Here is a 19,260-nt window from a genome sequence, read left to right as displayed (position 1 = left end):
TGTTCACTTTCTGTGTGTCATTCGAATATCCCCGGCAGCAGTTTCCTCACTCCCGGGGTCAGGGCACCCGAGTCTGCAGACGCGTGTGGTGGGGAGAGTCACTGGCTCTGGAGACTCCGGGCCGCGCTGGGACTGAGCCCTGGCGGGTGATCCCCCCTTAGGCAGGTGACCCCCTCCCCATCTCCTCTAGCTTTGTTTCTTTTCATTTTCCTCTCTCTTGTGGTGTCTGGAAAAAGGAAGTCTGTGAGGAGATGAGGGGATTTCAGTGTGCCCTTTCACCCAGGGCTCCTTCATGTGTACTTTTGTGTGTAGGTGTTGTTAAGGGCTCCCCCCAAATGCCGTGGTGTTCTGAGGGGCCTGAGGGCAGAGCTCCCATAGGTGTCACTGTGGGGTGTGGGATGTGGGCTACAGACGGGCATTTGGGCACTTCCAGCGGGAGCTTCTCTGCTGGCACACACGGCAGGAAGAGGGGACTTTGTGGTGGTTTGGAAGAGCGGTCCCTGTTTTGTGAGCACTAGTGGGGCTTCCGGAAGGCTGTCTTCCTCGAGAGCGGGCCTCCAGCAGCATCTCCTTCTGGCTGCCCCTGGCACAGCTTTGGGAGCCCTTCCTGCTGCTAAGAAGCTGTGCCTAGGGGGCCTGCAGCGCGGGAGACCTGGGGAAGCACAAAACATAACCCGAAAGCAAGAGTCGAGGACAATAACAACACATGAGAAGAAAAGTATGACAGGAAAATAAAATGAGACAGGGGAGGCTGCTTTTATGTCCCTGCAGAAAAATAGTCCTGTGAAAGGAGGTGATTCACTCACTCACAAGGCGCAGCCGCACAGCACACCTGGGTCGTCCATCGTTTTCTTCTGAACCAAGGAAGTTCACGTTCAGACCAGTGGGAGATTTTTCCTACCGTTGCTTCTCAGAGGGTCACTGATTGGCTGGTAAATTAAAAAAAAAAACTGAGTTACTATAATTTTATGTTTAATTGGAGTTTTACTTTTATTTCAGGATCTTCAGAGAAGCTTTTAAATTGTGTTTTATTTATTTATTGGTGGATAAGAAGTGGATTTATTTAGAGAGAAACATACCCCACAGAGTGTGGGCCATCTCACAAGGAGAGAGAGGCTGAGTTTTATTTTTTAAAAGTATTATTCTCATTTGAAACTAGAGATGTGCCACTGATTTTACGACTAGGATGACAAATATTTATCATTTCACAGTTGCCATTGCCTATTTTAATTTGGCCTTGACAAGATCCTTTAAATTACGGCGGGTTTTATATGTAGAGAAAAAAATCTAGATCCTAAAAATAAAAAGATTGATAAACTGATTGCTTAAAAGATTTAGACAAGGGACTTCCTTGGTGGTCCAGTGGCTAAGAATCTGCCTTGTGATGCAGGGGACGGACGCAGGTTCAAGTCCTGGCTGGGGAACTAAGATCCCACATGCTGTGGAGATACTAAGCCCTAAGGAAATGGCAACCCACTCCAGTGTTCTTGCCTGGAGAATCCCAGGGACGGGGGAGCCTGGTGGGCTGCTGTCTATGGGGTCTCACAGAGTCAGACACGACTGAAGCGACTTAGCAGCAGCAGTGCTGGAACTACTGAGCCCTCGAGCCGCAACTAGAGAGCCCATGTGCTGCGAGGAGAGATCCTGCTTGCTACAACTAAGATCCAAATAAATAAATATTTCAAAAAAGATTTGGACAATAAAAAGTCTAATAAACAGTTGGAGAAAATATTTTATTGATGGCCTTTGCTTATATCTACACATTAAAATCTAAATTAAAAAATCATACATACTTTGGCTCAAAAATCTTGTTTAACAGTGCTACCTCAAAAATACACTTACAAAAGTCAGCCAAATGTACAGAAAGCTCACGGTAGCACTGGTGCTGAACAGAAAACTTTGCAAATTCCATAACTGGGAGATTGGTTAAATAAATTAAAATTTACCATATCTTCTTATGTTGTCTTTAAAAACAATGGGGCTGATCTACAAGTACTGATCCAAAAAAATTGTTACATTTATTTATGTTTGTAAAAAATGAGTTAAGAAAACTGTGTGAATCTTTTGGGAAAATGGTTGTATTCTTCCTGTACTTTTTGAATACCCTAACCATGCATCTATTGGTGAATTTATAATATCAAAAGGGGTGGGACTTCCCTGGTGGTCCAGCATCTTAAGATTCTGTGCTCCCAACGCAGGGGGCCCAGGTTCAATTCCTGGTCAGGGAACTAGACCCCATAAGTCGCAGCTAACAGTTCACATGCCACAGTGAAGACCAAGGATGCCACGTGCGCAAGGAAGACCTGGTGCAAACTGATGAATAAAGGTTGAAATAAAAGGATCTATATGAGTCTTGACTCTATGAGCCATTTTCAGTTTTCTTTATATTTGTTTGTTTTAAGAAAAGGCTATCTTATATTATTAGGGGCTTCCCTGGTGGCTCAACTGGTAAAAATTTTATTATTTTATTTTTAACATTGTATTATTTATTTTAATTATTATTTAAATTATAAAATAAAAAGTTAATAACAAAATTATATTATAGTTATTATAATAAATGTTATTGTGTTATTTAAAATATTATTAATATTTTATTATTTATTAATAATAGATTTTTTCTTTTTACATGATAGTATACATGTTTCAATGCCATTCTCCCAAATCATCCCACCCTCTCCCTCTAAATTTAGTACTTTTTTTTCAACCTCCCCAATTAATTATGTATTTATTCTTCCTAATGAGGTCAAGTTATTATTTAATATGAGGTATATTTTCAATCTTGCACATTTATATTTAGCCAGAATTAATTACAGACACCCCACCATCCCTGTTCATTCAAGAAATGACTCATTTAAACCAATGAATTTGGTTTAATTACTATCCTTTGAGCCAGAGGACTCAAAGTTATGGCCAATCTAGACAGCATATTAAAAAGCAGAGACGTTACTTTGCCAACAAAGGTCTGTCCATTCAAGGCTATGGTTTTTCCAGTAGTCATGTATGGATGTGAGAGTTGGACTATAAAGAAAGCTTAGTGCCAAAGAATTGATGCTTTTGAACTGTGGCGTTGGAGAAGACTCTTGAGAGTCCCTCGGACTGCAAAGAGATCCAACCAGTCCATCCTAAAGGAAATCAGTTCTGAATATTCATTGGAAAGACTGATATCTAAGCTGAAACTTCAATCCTCTGGCCACCTGATGCGAAGAGCTGACTCATTTGATAAGACTCTGATGCTGAGAAAGATTGAGGGCAGGAGGAGAAGGGGAGGACAGAGGATGAGATGGTTAGATGGCATCACTGACTCAATGGACGTGAGTTTGAGTAAGCCTGGGAGTTGGTGATGGACAGGGAGGCCTGGCGTGCTGCAGTCCATGGGGTCACAAGGAGTTGGACATGACTGAACTGAACTAAGCCAGAGGGTGCCCTCCCTCGAAGATTTCTCTTTTATCAGGGTGGGTGGTGTTGGTTTTCAGCACTTTCTCAGAGAACTTTCCATAAGGATACAGTTTCTGGCATGAGAAATACTTCCTCATGACTCATTTCCAAGAGGGTGCTTTCTTTTCTCCTTTAATTACACCAGGGATGGAAACGTTCTTTTCCACCTGAGTTTAGTCTTTATGGTTTCAGACCACATGTGCTCACCCGGTCACACAGGTCTGTCTGCTGGACCTTCTGGGGAAAGGCTGGGACCAAGCCTAGGATGTAGGGCCATGGTAGCTCAAAGACCAACACAGTAAAGTGACGGGAAGCTCACTTTAGTTCAAAGCATCATGATTTTGGAGTCTGAAAGAACAAGACGTGCTTTTTCTTGTTGACAGCATCCTTAACGTCCTAACCTGCAGATTCTTAGGCTTTTGTCTGTGCCGTTATTGGTCTGTGCCTTGCTTGGTCTGTGTCTGGCTATAAAGTTTTGTATTTATAAACTGAGTGGAAGCCAACAGAAGAACATTATGCACCAGAAACCAAGTGGAGAATGTCGGCAATAAAAATAATCTTGTGATAACTGAGGATTTTCTATTAATTTTTCGTTAGGCTATTCTTTGGGTGTTTCCCTCTTAAATAATTAAATTCCCTCTTAAATAATTAAATAATCAATGTCAGTTCCTTTTCTTTTGACTTTGAAAATTCAGGATTATACAAATTACTGCAATCCGTGTGAGTGGCTCTTTTGCAATCTGTGTCAAGAGATTTGACTCCAATAATCTGACTTTTCAGAGTTTGTTCCAATCTCAAGAAAGTAATTTCAAAGAAAATTACTTTTACAAAAAAAACTTATTGACAAAAGATGTAAATTATGATGCGTTCATTTGTAAGAATGTTACATAACTAGTAAGATGATAGTTAAAAACAGTGTATGGCAACACATGAAAATATTCATGAGATGAAACCAAGTGTTCACCACCACCAGCCCTGGAAAAATAGCTACTTGGGTGGGAAAGTCAGACATGTGAAAGAAATGAGAAAAATAAAAATAGTGAATTTGTTGGAGTGTGAGAAATATGGATGAAATTCTTTGTTTAATTTCTTTAATGTCAAGTTCTTCAATAAATAGAAATGTGAAGAAAAGGGGAGGAACAGAAGCCAGGTCTGGTAGGAGAAGGACAAGGAGCTGGCAGTTGTGGATCTGGATACAGTGAGCACGGGCCATCGCTGTGGGGCCCGTCTCAAACGATTGTTCTTAGGGACGCACGGGAAGGATGACAATGGCTTCCTTTAAGGGAAGCCTGCTCTGGCCTACGAGCCCTCCTTCAACAGGGGGAGATCTCATAACCCTTTGTGATTCATTTAGACACTAATTTTTTGGACAACTTTCCAGGTGCTCTCCCTGGCCGAATTCTTCTGGCCTTGTATCCTGTTCATGATTCTGACCGTACTTCGTTTTCAAGAACCTCCCAGACACAGAGACAATTGTGAGTTTCATTTTTATTATACTTTTTGGTCACCAACATCTAGAGAAGAAGATGCAGCATTCTTTTTCTTCTGTTGCTCTTTATAAATTCTGAATCCTGAGTGAAATGAATGGATAGGGTTCTCTTGTTTATACCTCTATTTCTGGGATATATGCCAGTAGGCATCTATTTGGGGCTTCCCTGGTGGCTCAGATGTTAAAGCGTCTGCCTCCAATGTGGGAGACCTGGGTTCGATCCCTGGGTCAGGAAGATCCCCTGGAGAAGGAAATGGTAACACACTCCAGTATTCTTGCCTGGAGAATCCCATGGACTGAGAAGCCTGGTAGGCTACAGTCCGTGGGGTTGCAGAGTCGGACACGACTGAGCGACTTCACCCCTAGGCATCTATTTAGGTTTTTTCTCTTAAGAATGATATTCATGTTTGCCCAATCTAACAGATGGATTTATTCCTCAAATTAAGCTGTCTCAATTTGGGATATAGGTGTATAAGTCATTATAAATGTAGGAAGAGGAAAGCAAGAGGTAAACGTGGGGGAGATGCATTTCATTTTGCCAGCGTGATGGTGGTGGTGGTGATGGTGCTGATGCAGATGATGGTGATGGTGGCGATGATGATATTGGTGGTGATGATGGTGATGACGATGGTGGTAAAGCATTTAGAAACCATTCTTAATAACTTCCTCTGCTCCAGGTGTTTTATCAGAAAGACCATTTAGTTTATCTGGTTTAAACTGCAACAGTATCACTCCTTGAGAAATGATTGCCTGTTTTGTTTCTATCATGCCTATGCTCACTTGAAATATGGATAATGTGGTTAATTCTAAAAATGTTATATGACTGGAAACTATTAAGGGGTGACTTTTATCTCAAATAGTATGTTTACTATTCACAATAGTAAATTAATGTATTTATTCATTTGGCAGATAATGTTTTGAGTGCCTTTGAGTCCAAGCTTTGGTGAGGATGAAGTGGTGGACACAGTATTTTCCCTGTCCTTCCAGAACTTACTGTAGGGCCAGACTATGATAATGCAGTAAGGTAGTGCCATGTTGGGGCTCCATACAGGGTACCAGGAGCAGAGGAGAAGTGGCTGCTCCATTCTGAAGAAGGGGTTCTGAGGAGTTAGCAAATGTGAATCTTGGTCAGATGGAAGAGTTCAGGGGAGGACAGATCTGGGCAGAGCAGATAGCATGGGGGAAGAAGAAAAGGAGTTTATATGAATGGGAAGCAGACATGTGGCTGGAGGAACAAACAGGTTCAGGTCAGTAAAAGCCTTGAAGGATGTGGAAGATGGTGACTTCCCAAAGGGTGCTGAGGGGTGGGCTTCCCAGGCGACACTAGTGGTAAAGAGCCTGCCTGCCGTGCAGGGGCCATAAGAGATGCAGGTTCGATCCCTGGGTCGGGAAGATCCCCTGTGGAGGAGCGTGGCAACCCACTCCAGTATTCTTGCCTGGAGAATCCCATGGATAGAGGAGCCTGGTGGGTTACAGTCCATGGGGTTGTGAAGAGTCGGACGCGACTGAAGTGACTGAGCACACACACACACACACACACACACACACGTCTGGGGTGGGACTGCTGAATCACGTGGTAATTCTAGTTTTAGTTTTCTGAGGAGCCCCCACGCTGCTCCCCACAGCGGCTGCACCAACTTACACTCCCACCAACTGCGTCGGAGGGTTCTCTTTTCTCCAGGAAGTGGTTTATTGTACCATTCATCCTGAAAGCCCTTGGATCCCAAGGGCTTTTCTAAAAATGTTTTTCTAAACATCTTCGCGTTAAATGACCTTTAGTAACCACACTCAAGTTGTTAAGAATCCAAGAACTCCTCCGCTTTTATATGAGATGAAAGGAGGTGTTTGCTCTGATTCTTCCAACCCACAGCCTATTCACAGTGTCTGGAGGTGAGGTTGAATGACGAGGTATTAACACTCCCTGAGCAGGAAGAGGAGTCTCATGCAGTTGTGCGTATGGCCAGTCAGAGCCATCCTGCCTTGCAGCCCATGAGTAGGCCCTGGAGGAAAGGTGCTAATGTAATAGGTTTCTGTCCTTTCTTTTTTCTGTTGGGCTGCTGAGGTGTTTTTTAAACTAACAACAGGACTAATAATGTAATAACATGATATTCCATATTACTGAACTCACTAGGTATTCCATTTCTGGGACCAGTCGTATGGACTCATTTCTGCCTTGTATCCACATCCAGGCTATTTGCAACCCCGAGATCTGCCCAGCCGGGGCGTTTTCCCCTTTGTCCAAGGCCTTCTTTGCAACACCGGGTCGAGGTGCAGGAATGCAAGCTATGAAGGGGCTATGGAGCAGCGTTTTCGGTAAGAGAAACACAAACATCCTTTCCATGGGAAGCTCCTGAATAGAACTGACATGAGGCTTTTAGTTCAGTCTCAATAATTTGGGGTGAGCCAGCCATCATAAGAAACACAGAATTTAGAGTCAAAAGGAAATCAGCTTTATGACATTCAGACTCACATGCCAACAGCCTCCATAATGGTTTGTTTCCAGTAACAGGTCTTTCTGCAGCTGTTCCAAGAGTCACAAACTGATTGCTGATTAGCAGATGCCTTTTGCTTGTCATAGTTTGTTTTCTGTAGGTTTAAACTCTAACCTCAAAATTACCCTCTTGGCCAACTATGCATTTTTGGCACCAAATGCTTGAAAACAAGTATTTGTTTGAGTTACCCACTGGGCTTTTCCTACTGTGCTATTTTGGACCAGCATCTATTTGCAGCTGAGATACACTTGACCTGGACCAGCTGACAGTAGCCATCGTGACTCTGGATGCTGAGCCTGGCCTGTGTTTATCTGTGGCAGCATTCTGGCACCAAAGACTAAAAAGAGACGCGATGGGAGGTATTTTATATGAGAAGAGTCAAAATACAGAAGGTTTTTAACTTGGATCTCCCTGAAGGCTCTGGAAACTTCTCTCAGTAGAGTTAGAAATGAAAAGCAGCTGAGTCATCAGATGGGTTGAATTTTTCACATGTTGAATAATCTGTCTTTGCTTCCTGCATCCTTCCTGCTGTTGACCCGTCTATGGCATTGAAGTGTAAAGCCTGCCAACATAAGTGATCTTTAACTTTCAACTGTAAGTTACGAGAATGCAAAGCTTCTAGGTAGTTTTGGACACATCTGGTACGATATTTTTAAAGGGTGGGTGCTTACAGGTTTTTTGAGAGAGGTAATATAAACATATGATATTAAGAAAATCATTTGAGAGTAAAGTGTAAAGTCATAACCCTGAAATACACGGTGGGCTTTTTGTATGTGCAGGAAAGAAAGTGGCTTTCTGGGAAAATGAGAAGTGTTTGAGGCTGATCAGCGTTCCCATTTCAGGTCTCTCTTACATCTCTTCATCACTCAGAGTGGGAAATTTGTGTGTCTTTGAAGGGGGAAAAGTGGGGCTTTGCACACAAACCTTATCGACCCCATCTCTTTTTCCTTGTGTGCTTCTGAGCAGTTTACTTAACGTCTCTGCATTTGCTTCTTACTCCCCTCCTTCCATGTTGTGAGCGTTGAAGTGCTGGCGGGGTAGCCCTCCTGCGGTGGGAGTTAGCACTCACCCATCCCTATGGCTCTGGCTCCAGCAGTCACACTGATGCTGGAGTCTCCACATCAGAGAATAATTCTGCCTTTGTCTCCCAGTCCACTCTGCCCCCTCACCTCCACTTGCTGACACCAGATGGTCACACAGCCTGCAGAGACCTCTCCCCACGTCCTGAGAACCACAGTCCATTTCAGAGCCTTGGATGCTGATGAGCAGGAAAGAAGTCCCTCCTGGTGCTGGGCTCTGTCCTCGGACCTGCCCCCTCCACTCAGAGGCTCTCACTGCTTTCATATTGGTACAGGATGAATTCAGTGGACTCCCAAAACCATAAAACTCACTTCTGATCACTTTTTGAGAATTGTCTCAGATTATGAATATCTGAAAGCAAAATCTTAAGTCTATTTAAACATCACAGGTAACCAATTTGTGGATTTCTGTGCCCTTTGTGGTCCCTGGGGAAAGTTCACTTTGGGCAGGAATCCCAAATTTCATCTGATCTAGGATCACTTCAGTTTAGCTGCTAAGTCATGTCTGACTCTTTGTGACCCCATGAACCGCAGCACACCAGGCCTCCCTGTCCATCACCATCTCCCGGAGTTCACTCAGACTCACGTTCATCGAGTCCGTGATGCCATCCAGCCATCTCATCCTTGGTTGTCCCCTTCTCCTCCTGCCCCCAGTCCCTCCCAGCATCAGAGTTTTTTCCAATGAGTCAGCTCTTCACATGAGGTGGCCAAAGTACTGGAGTTTCAGCTTTAGCATCATTCCTTCCAAAGAAATCCCAGGGTTGATCTCCTTCAGAATGGACTGGTTGGATCTCCTTGCAGTCCAAGGGACTCTCAAGAGTCATCTCTAACACCACAGTTCAAAAGCATCAATTCTTCAGCCCTCAGCCTTCTTCACAGTCCAACTCTCACATCCATACATGACCACAGGAAAAACCATAGCCTTGACTAGACGGACCTTAGTCGGCAAAGTAATGTCTCTGCTTTTGAATATACTATTTAGGTTGGTCATAACTTTTCTTCCAAGGAGTAAGCGTCTTTTAATTTCATGGCTGCAGTCACCATCTGCAGTGATTTTGGAGCCCCCCCCCAAAAAAAAGTCTGACACTGTTTCCACTGTTTCCCCATCTATTTCCCATGAAGTGATGGGACCAGATGCCATGATCTTCGTTTTCTGAATGTTGAGCTTTAAGCCAAGTTTTTCACTAATCTATCCATTTGGGGTTGAGTTTTGTGTATTGAGTGAGGAAGGGGTCAAAATTCTTTCTTTTCTATATGGATGTCTAGTTGCTTCAGGGGATTGCATTTAATGTATAAATTAGTTGGGAGAGAATTGATATCTTAATCTTAAGACTCAGTATTAACACTGAGTCTTCTAATACTTGAGCATGATATATTTTCTATTTACTTATATTTTCTTGAATATCTCTGAGGAATGTTTTTGTGGTTTTCAGCTTACACATTTTGTAGTTTACTACATTTGTAGTTTATACATTTTGTTGATGTATTCTTAAATAGTTTCATATTTTTTGTATTGTTGTAAAAATTTAAAATATGGACAACCAGTTCTAGTGACTTTTTTTTAATCTCTCATAAGATTTTTTTATATACATGATCATGCCAGCTGGAAATACAGTTTCACTTTATCCTTTACTACCTGGTTGCTTTTTCTTTTATTTAGAATTTAATGGTTTTTTATGTTTATTTACCTTCTTTATGTTCAAACTTAGATAATCAGTTTTATACCTTTTCTAATATAAAGAGTAAAAGCCTTTTCATTCTTTTTGAACACTACCTTACTACATCTCACAAATTTTGATTTGTTGTATTTTTGTTTGCATTAAGTTAAAAACATTAGCTTATTTCTACTGTAGTTTATTCTTTGACCCATGGGTTACTTGTAGGTCAGATGCTTAGTTTCTAAATATTTGAAGATTTTCCTGAAATCTTTTTATTACTAATTTATGCTTAATTCCACTATGGTCAGAGAATTCTGTGTGATTTAGGTCTTTTTCAATTTGAATTACTTTGTGGTCATAGCATCTTATCTCCTTTAATAAATATTTAGTGTTACCTAAAGCGGTGGCTCAGAGGGTGAAGCATCTGCCTACAATGTGGGAGACCCGGGTTCGATCCCTGGGTCAGGAAGATCCCCTGGAGAAGGAAACGGCAACCCATTCCAGTACTCTTGCCTGGAAAATCCCATGGACTGAGAAGCCTGGTAGGCTACAGTCCATGGGGTCACAAAGAGTCAGACATGCCTGAGCGACTTCACTTTCAAAGCAACTACTGGCCTTCTGCTATTGTTGGGTGACATTAAGTCTTCAATATCTTTACCAATTTTCTGTTTGTTCTATAAATAGTCAAGAAAGGATTTGTAATCTTTGTAATTGTGGCTTTTTCTGTTTTTTATTGATTTTTGCTTCATTTAATTGAAAGCTCTGGTGTAAGTGCATACATGTTAGAATAAATCTTTTCTATGTTGATTCATTTATCATTATATAACTTAATCCAGTTATCTCAGTTATTAGACATTATGCATACAAGACATTGTACATGCAATATATCACACAGTATGTTATACACAGTATACTACATCTATTATCTAAAATACTATAATACATAATATATGATATGTTAATATAATCTCTTTATCCCTGGTTGTATTTCTTGTTTTGAAGTCTATTTTGTTGGTATTTATTTAAACTCTGTAGCTTTCTTTTGATTTGTGTTACATGATAGATCTTTTTCCATCTTTTTTACTTTCTGGCCATCTTTAAATTTTATTTTTAAAATTTAACAGTGTAGAGTTGGTTCTTATTATTCAGTCTGACAGTCTTTGCCTTTTAGTGTTTAGACCACTTGTTTTTATTATATTGGATTTACTTTGTTCCTACTTTTGCCATCTTTCTGTATTCCTATTTTTCTCTTTGTTGCTTTTATTTATGTAAATTGAATATTGTGTATCCTTTAATGTTTCTCTATTATTGACTTATGAACTGTACCTTTTTGTTATATTTTTCTAGTGGCTTATGCATTTTTGTACTAATGTACATGTATCTATAGGAGTGATTACTAGAAGCAGAATTGCAAGTCAAGAGAAAAATGCATTTTTTATTTTAATGGCCTTTTGCAAATGATCCTTATAGGGATTATAATATACTGTACTCTACCTTTTCCTGAATTTATCATGTATTATTTGGCTTTATTTTTCTTTAACTTTCATTTTGAAATAATTATAGATGTAAAGGGAGTTGTTTCTCAGTAGTGAGATCTTATATAACTATGGGGCAATATCAACATAGGAATAGGGGTACTTCCTTGGCAGTCCAGTGGTTAAGATTCTACACATCCAATGTAGGGGAATGAGTATAGATTCTGTCAGAGATAAATTTTCAAAAAATTAAAAACGTCTTTTGTGTAACAGATATATCACGAGTGTTACCTCTTTATTTACATGACCAGTAGGATGACAAAGTTGGTTCAAGGAACAGTTAAACTGGTTATATCAACCTTTAAAACCATGAATATTAATTCTGTAGGTAAGACACAAAGCTTATTTGGGTCCAACAGGGACAATAAGGCAATAACTCTGGAGGTGATCTTTTTGACAGGAAAAAAGTCTTCAAGTCACATGTAGCTTCAGAGCTGCATTCTCCAGGAAAAGGAAATAATTCCAGGGTGAACATGGGTTAAAAAAAAAAATAGATCTAAAGAAAGTCCCCAAGGCTTTTTACTTTATTTCTTCTTTCCTCAGTTGGAAATTTCTCTAACTTTCCCTCCCTTTTAAACTCCAGAGCTATTACAGGTTTCCAAAGCCTTTACATCCTTGAAACTCTGCTTGTCAGCACTTGGGTTACCGGTGGGCAGTGAAGGTAGGGGTCTGGCTGGCCTTAGTGGCCACAAGGCAGCTGAGGGGCATTCAGGACAAGACAGTTCCTAGGGTAATTACTTTTTTGCATTGCGATCTGGCTGTCTTAAGAAACAATCCTAATTCTGTTAGACTGTGCCTTGCCAGTAAACGAATGAGGAAAATTTACTCACGTGCTCAGTAGTGTCTGACTCTGTGCGACACGTATGGGCTGGGTATACCCCACCATGTTCCTCCATCCGTGGAACTTTCCAGGCAAGAACTGGAGCAGGTTGCCATTTCCTGCTCCAGGGAATCCTCCTGACCCAGGGACTGAACCCACATCTCCTGTGTCTCCTGCACTGCAGGCAGATTCTTCCACTGAGTCATTGGGGAAGATCCCAATAAGAGACATTAGCAGAATTTATAATAGAAACAGTGCTTCCCAGGCAGTGCTAGTGGTGCAGGAAGAAGATGTAAGAGAGGCTAGTTCAATCCCTGGGTTGGGGAGATCCCCTGGAGGAGGGCACAGCAATCCAATACTCCAGTATTCTTGCCTGGAAAATCCAGTGGACAGAGGAGCCTGGTGGGCTACGGTCCATGGGGTCACAAAGAGTGAAGCAACTTAGCACATACACACACACGTAATAGAAGCAACAGTCCTGTGTATCTTCCTTGCTTATTCCTGCAGCTCTTGGGCTGAAAATGTGTCTGTCCCAGCATCGGCTGTATTATTACTGCCCTTTATTTTTAATTTTTAAATTGTTTTATGGTCCTACTTTATATTTAAAAATTGCTTATTTATTTTGGCTGCACTGGGTCTCCACTGCTGCACATGGACTTTCTCTGATTATGGAGGCTACTCTTCACTGCAGTGTGTGAGCTTCTCATTGCAGTGACTTCTCTTGCTGTGGGCTCTGGAGTGTGAGCTTCAGTAGTTGTGGTGCGTGGGTTTAGTTGCCCTGCGGTGTGTGGGATCCTCCCGGACCAGGGATTGAAACTGTGTCCCCTGCATTGGCAGGTGGATTCTTAACCACTGGAATACCTGGGAAGTCCCTATTACTGCCCTTTAAAAAGAGCTTGGAGCTGGACTCTGTGCTAAGATTTTACATAGATTCCCTCTGCTGACCCTCCAACAACCCTATTAGGATTCAGTTCTGTTGCTCAGTCATGTCTGACTCTTTGTGACCCCATGGACAGCAGCACGCCAGGCTTCCCTGTCTATCACCAACTCCTGGAGCTTGCTCAAACTCATGTCCATTGAGTTGGTGATGCCTTTCAACCGTCTCATCCTCTGTCATCCCCTTCTCTTCTTGCCTTCAATCTTTCCCAGCATCAGGGTCTTTTCCAATGAGTCAGTTTTTGCATCAGGTAGCCAAAGGACTGGAGTTTCAGCCTCAGCATCAGTCCTTCCAATGACTATTTAGGACTGATCTCCTTTAGGATGGACTGGATCTCCTTGCAGCCCAAGGGGCTCTCAAGAGTCTTCTCCAACAGCACTGTTCAAAGGCATCATTTCTTTGGCGCTCAGCTTTCTTTATAGACTCTCACATCCATACATGACTACTGGAAAAACCAGAGCATTGACTAGACAGACCCTTGTTGGCAAAGTAGTGTCTCTGCTTTTTAATATGCTGTCTAGGTTGGTCATAGCTTTTCTTCCAAGGAGTAAGCATCTTTTAATTTCATGGCTGCAGTCACCGTCTGCACTGATTTTGGAGCCCCCCAAAATAAAGGGTTTTATTATTTGAATCATAACCTATTAGGGTTATGATCCCAATATTTGAATGATGACTTTCTAAGGGAGACATTGCTTGAGAAACATTTTGGCTTTGGGGACCCTCAGGGGGCTTCAGTTTCCTTGTCTGCAAACTGAAGGAGGGGCCTGAGTGATTCCTCCCACCTCTGACATCCTCAGGTCCTTCACTGAAATCCCACAGGGGTTTCTGGACGCAGCGTTTGGCTTGGGGCCCTTTGAGAGGGTGCTTTCCTACTGGTCTGAGGGCCACCTGCAAGGTGGCCTTTTCTTGTCTTCCGGAATCAGATCTCCTTTGTCCCCTCTTCCATTCACAGCTCCTCCAATACCTGGCAGGGTCCAATGTCACCTGATAAAAAGTCCAAAGAAAGAGCTGGACTTGGGAAGGAGGAAATTGGTCTCCACACAATGCCTGTTTCAGCCCTGGGATTTCCCCCGTGTGTGCTAAGTTGCTTCTGTCATGTCTGACTCTTTGTGACCCCATGGACTGTAGCCTGTCAGGCTCTCTGTCCATGGTATTTCCCAGGCAAGAATACTGGTGTGAGTAGTCCTTCCCTTCTCCAGGGGATCTTCCAGACCGACGGATCAAACCCATGTCTCTTGTGTCTCCTGCATTGGCATGTGGGTTCTTTACCTCTAAGCCACTTGGGAAGCCTCTGCTTCCTTGTAGGTGGTGACAATTAAAGGCTGATGTCCCAGGGGGGCTGATGCAGCAGGTGGATTTATCTGTGGACAACAGTTCCTCCAGAAACAGTGTTTGAGAATTTATATAATAAAAGGTTTGGGAGTTAAAAAACCTAATGGGATCTAACTTTTTAATCAGGAAAAATTTCTCCCAATTTTACTTTTTTTCCCCCTCTTGGATGTGGTAAAAGTAATTGACACCTACTTACTTTAACAAGCTTCTAGCAATTTGTGAAATGATCCCTTGTTTTACTTTATTTATTTATTTTCCTTGTATTATTTTAAATCTGTAGTTTCTTACTGACTAAGGTAAGTTCCCACTGAATTTGAGAATGGATGTAGATAGGGTTCAGTTCAGTTGCTCAGTGGTGTCTGACTCTTTGCGACCCCATGGACTGCAGTAGAGGGTAGATTGTGCTGATTTTAAAGGTTGTGAGAATGTTTTCTCTTTTTCACTCAAGAAAAATCATTTTTCCTCCATATAAGACAAGTGTTAATATAAAGTTAAGAAAAAACAGCAATTTCATCATCATTTTTTATTAGAATTACATAGTGCTGCTGAAACAAAAATTCACCCGAGTAGATTTTAAAGGTTGAATTGGCTATATCAAATGATTCATGAATTGAGCAGCATCCCATCTGGTCAGTAGAGAGGGCTCCTTGTCTTGCCTTTAAAAACCTCACAAGCAAAAAGGAGCATTTCAAGCTTAGGCAACCTTCCTGTTGTGGAAAGAGAGGGTCCATGTGGGAAACCATCTTTCTTTGGGGATGGAAAGGACCACCTCCTTGGTGTTGATCAGAGAATTAATTCCACACTGAAATTACATCCCCCAGGGTTATATTACTGGGGAAACCGACCTGCAGTTAGGTTGGGGGTTAAGTCTTGGTTTCAGCATGGGGGACTCCATCTGGGGCCTGTGCATTTTCCCGCACTGTGAGGTCGTCCAGGATCGTCCCTATTAGAACCACTAGGAGGGTGGGTTAAAGTGCAGAGTCCCGGGCAGCCGCCTGGCTGAGGGTGGGAGGTGGGCTCAGAGTCTATACTTCACAGCCTCCCACCCGGCTCTGACCCTTTCTGCGGGAGTCTGCTTTCTAGAAGCCCATTTTTAAAGATGAAAGGAAATCTTTCCATAAGCATGTGGTGTTATGTTAATGCTTCTCCTAGAACTTGACGTTTACATTAGATCTAGATCTTACCCGTTTAGGTCATTGCTCTGATGGACATTATTGTTGACACACTTTACATTGCTTAGTGTCTTCTATTGGTAAAATTATTCAAAGCTAAAATAAATTTGAGAAGAAAATGGCAACCCACTCCAATATTCTTGCCTGGGAAATCCCATGGACAGAGGAGCCTGGTGGGCTACAGTCCTTGGGGTTGCAGAAGAGTCTGATATTACTTAGCCACTAAACAAAATTAAAGGAAAAAAAACCCCGGGAGAGGATATTTTTTATACATATGACAAAGGGAAGCTATGTTTCAAACATGAGAAGACAGGGGACATCCCAGCAGAAAATGGGGACAGCCCTCTTCTCTCCTGATTGCTAGTCCTTGTGACCTGGCCTGACATCTGTCCTTTTTGTCTGGGGCTCCCCTGCTTCTACCCACAGCTGACCTCTCCTGGGGAGGCACCCCCCAACGCTCCCTGGACATCCCCTAGGGCCCCTCTGCCTGACGCCCCATCTTCATGATGCCCAAGTAGGTCTAAATCAGGGGTAAGACACACAGACTTGTCTTTGACTGCTCTGCTGGGCTCCCCACTGCCCGCCCAGACCTTCCTGCTCACCCCCAGCTCAACTGAGCCTCAGTATGCTTGACCCACCTCTTGGCTGGACTTGGTGTTTACAGTGGGGCTCATGCTGCCTCTTCCACCTGCAGGGCCTCACTCACTGCTGTGTTGACCCCCAGCATGTTGCTTGAAGCACACGGTGTAATCAATGAGAGGAATGAAATGACTAATAAACATATAAAATGATTGAGCCTCGCAGATAATAAAGAGATTGAGGACAGCTTTCTAACTGTATTGTTTTCCATTAAAAAAATTGTTATTGGCCATGCTGCAAGACATGGGGGATCTTAGTTCCCCGACCAGGGATCAAACCTGTGCCTTCTGCAGTGGAAGCACGTAGTCTTAACCATCGGACCATCAGGAAGTCCCTTTTATTATTATTTTTTAAACTGAAGTATAGTTGATTTACAGTGTTGTGCCAATAACTTTCTAATTTTAAATTGGCCAAAGTTTAAAAAAAAATTTATTTGGCAGTGTCTGGTCTTAATCTTTCATTGTGGGGCAGGGACTCTCTAGTTGAGGTGCATGGGCTTAGTTGTCCCAAAGCAAGTGGGATGTTAGTTCCTCGACCAGGGATCCAACCTGCATCTCCTACGTTTCCAGGAGGATTCTTAATCACCAGACCATGTCCCTGGCCAAGTTTTTTTTTTTTAAATGATAGGGTCCATTCTGGATGAAGGTACAGAAGAGTGGGCTGTTGGGGCATTGGAAGAGGTGTAAATGGGCACAGGCTCAGTTGAGGACAACTGGGCCTTTTGGTATCAATAACCTTAAACTGCTGAGGAGACTTGTGTCTATAGACGAGTTCTACCCAGGTATTTACTTCATTTATTTAAAGTTCTCCTAGGCTCCCAGCTGCAGCTGTCCCTCACCAGAAGGTTGATGACCTGGCCTTCTTAAAAGAGATACAGGACCTCGCCCTGGAAGTTTATGAAGTGATGGACAAGGCTAGAAACTTACAAAAACTCTGGGTAGAAAGATCCAAGACTCCAGGCAAGTAAATCTCTCAGGTCTCCACTCCATCCTGGTACTTAGGGTTGCTGATTTAGCTAATAAAAACAAAAAACATTCATTTAAATTTTTACCATAAGTATATTTGGTATATAATTTTTCCCACGTGCTCTCTGAAGCCATTGTTTAGGTTTTTTTTCTGTGGCCTTCCATTCGGCAGGCTCCATTGATTAGGTCATTGGTGATTCACTGCATCTCCAGCCCCTCCGTCTGATGGTCAGAGGTGGTCACTGGTGCAGAGGGAATGAAAGGTCCAGCTCTGTTACCAACTTGGGTTCTTGGGCTCCTCAAAGTCAGTAGAAATTGACCAGAGGCCAGATGAGAAATTTAGGCAAGGCTTTATTGAGGCCCCTGCTGCAGCAGAAGGGAGCAAGAATAAGTGACAGGCTCCCTTCAGTGGGACGAGGGTGGGGGCGGGCCAGGGGGTCATGTTGGGTGATCTGTGCACCCCCTGGGAGGTGCTGTCTGCAGGGATCATGTTCGGGACACTGCTTTGCAGTTGGGTTTTGGCCTTTTTGTATCCTGTTGTTCATACTTTGGCCCAACTGCAGGAGATGTTTGTCCCAAGTAGGACCTAATTCCAGCCCGTCTCAGAAATGTGTCTCGGCTTTTCCAGTGAAGCCGTCTGGGCACCCAAGCCCCCAGGCATGTCCTTAGTGTTCAGAGGCACTGTCATCTCTTGGAGGTCTCAGGGCTTTTCGAAGTTCTCCTGTCAGGAACAAGGACTGATACACAAAGAGATGCTCCCATCACACCCTCCACTCAGGAAATGAGAGTTCTAGGAGCCTGTGTTAGTAGCTGAAAGCAGAGACCAGCACATATTTCTTATTTGATCACAAGCAGATTCCAAATATAATCTGAAAAGTCGTATTTTCCTGTTCCTGTCCCTCTTCAATTTTTTTCTTTCTCTTGTTTTTCTTTACTGTCTCTTTATTCTCTCTGTCCTGTTCTGTACTCTCACAATGTCTGTGGAATCGGAGACCGAGAAAATAATAGGTGGTTATTTGGTAACTCCACTTAATTTATTGGTTATTCCAATAAATAATTAATGGCAAATGGTTGAAATTCGGTTTACCAGTTAAATCACTTCCCTGGAATTTATTTAACATCAATGTGTTTTGGAAGGACAGACCATTGCCTTCAGATTTACTTCTCAGGTTGTTGTAATCATCTCTCAGAGCAGGACTCTGTGATTGGCATTTGATTTTGGAGCTAGAATAGGTGCTCGGCACGTGCTGTCTGGTTGCTGCCTGAACTAATCTCTCTGACGTCTTCTTTTTGTAGATTCTCCTTATGGTTCCAGTTTTTTAACAGTAAGTATTTTAACAAAAGTTTGAAGCTTAGTCTTCAGAGACATAATGGCATTGACAGAAAAAAACAGTTGAGAACTATGTTTTTAAAAATGGTTTTAATTTTTGAGTTCTTGGCTGCATTGTATGGCCCAAAGGATCTTAGTTCCCTGATCAGGGATGGAACTCATGCCCCCTGCAGTGGAAGCACAGAGTCCTAACCACTGTACCACTGGGGAATTCCAAGAACTATTTTTTTTTTTTAAGAACTATGTTTTATTCAGTGGACTTGGTGAGGACTTAAGCCAGGGACAGCTTCCCTGGTGGCTCAGATGGTAAAGAATATGCCTGCAGTAACAGAGATCCAGGTTCAATCCCTGGGTTGAGAAGATTCCCCTGGAGAAGG

At 42.5% G+C, this 19,260-nt stretch overlaps 1 protein-coding gene across 1 annotated transcript in view; it reads left to right on the top strand.

Moving 5' to 3' along the window:
- ABCA13 (ATP binding cassette subfamily A member 13) overlaps positions 1-19,260 on the top strand; it is a 388,784-nt gene that overhangs the window by 16,609 nt on the left and 352,915 nt on the right. The window contains exons 2-5 of the mRNA XM_068973151.1: positions 4,817-4,910; positions 7,114-7,237; positions 17,393-17,547; positions 18,850-18,878. Of these exons, the coding sequence (XP_068829252.1) occupies positions 4,817-4,910; positions 7,114-7,237; positions 17,393-17,547; positions 18,850-18,878 (402 nt within the window). The remainder of the gene's footprint in view (positions 1-4,816; positions 4,911-7,113; positions 7,238-17,392; positions 17,548-18,849; positions 18,879-19,260) is intronic.

Source organism: Capricornis sumatraensis, chromosome 5 (assembly GCF_032405125.1).
Source record: "Capricornis sumatraensis isolate serow.1 chromosome 5, serow.2, whole genome shotgun sequence".
NCBI classification, from domain to species: domain Eukaryota; kingdom Metazoa; phylum Chordata; class Mammalia; order Artiodactyla; family Bovidae; genus Capricornis; species Capricornis sumatraensis.
This window is presented reverse-complemented; position numbering and strand designations above follow the sequence as displayed.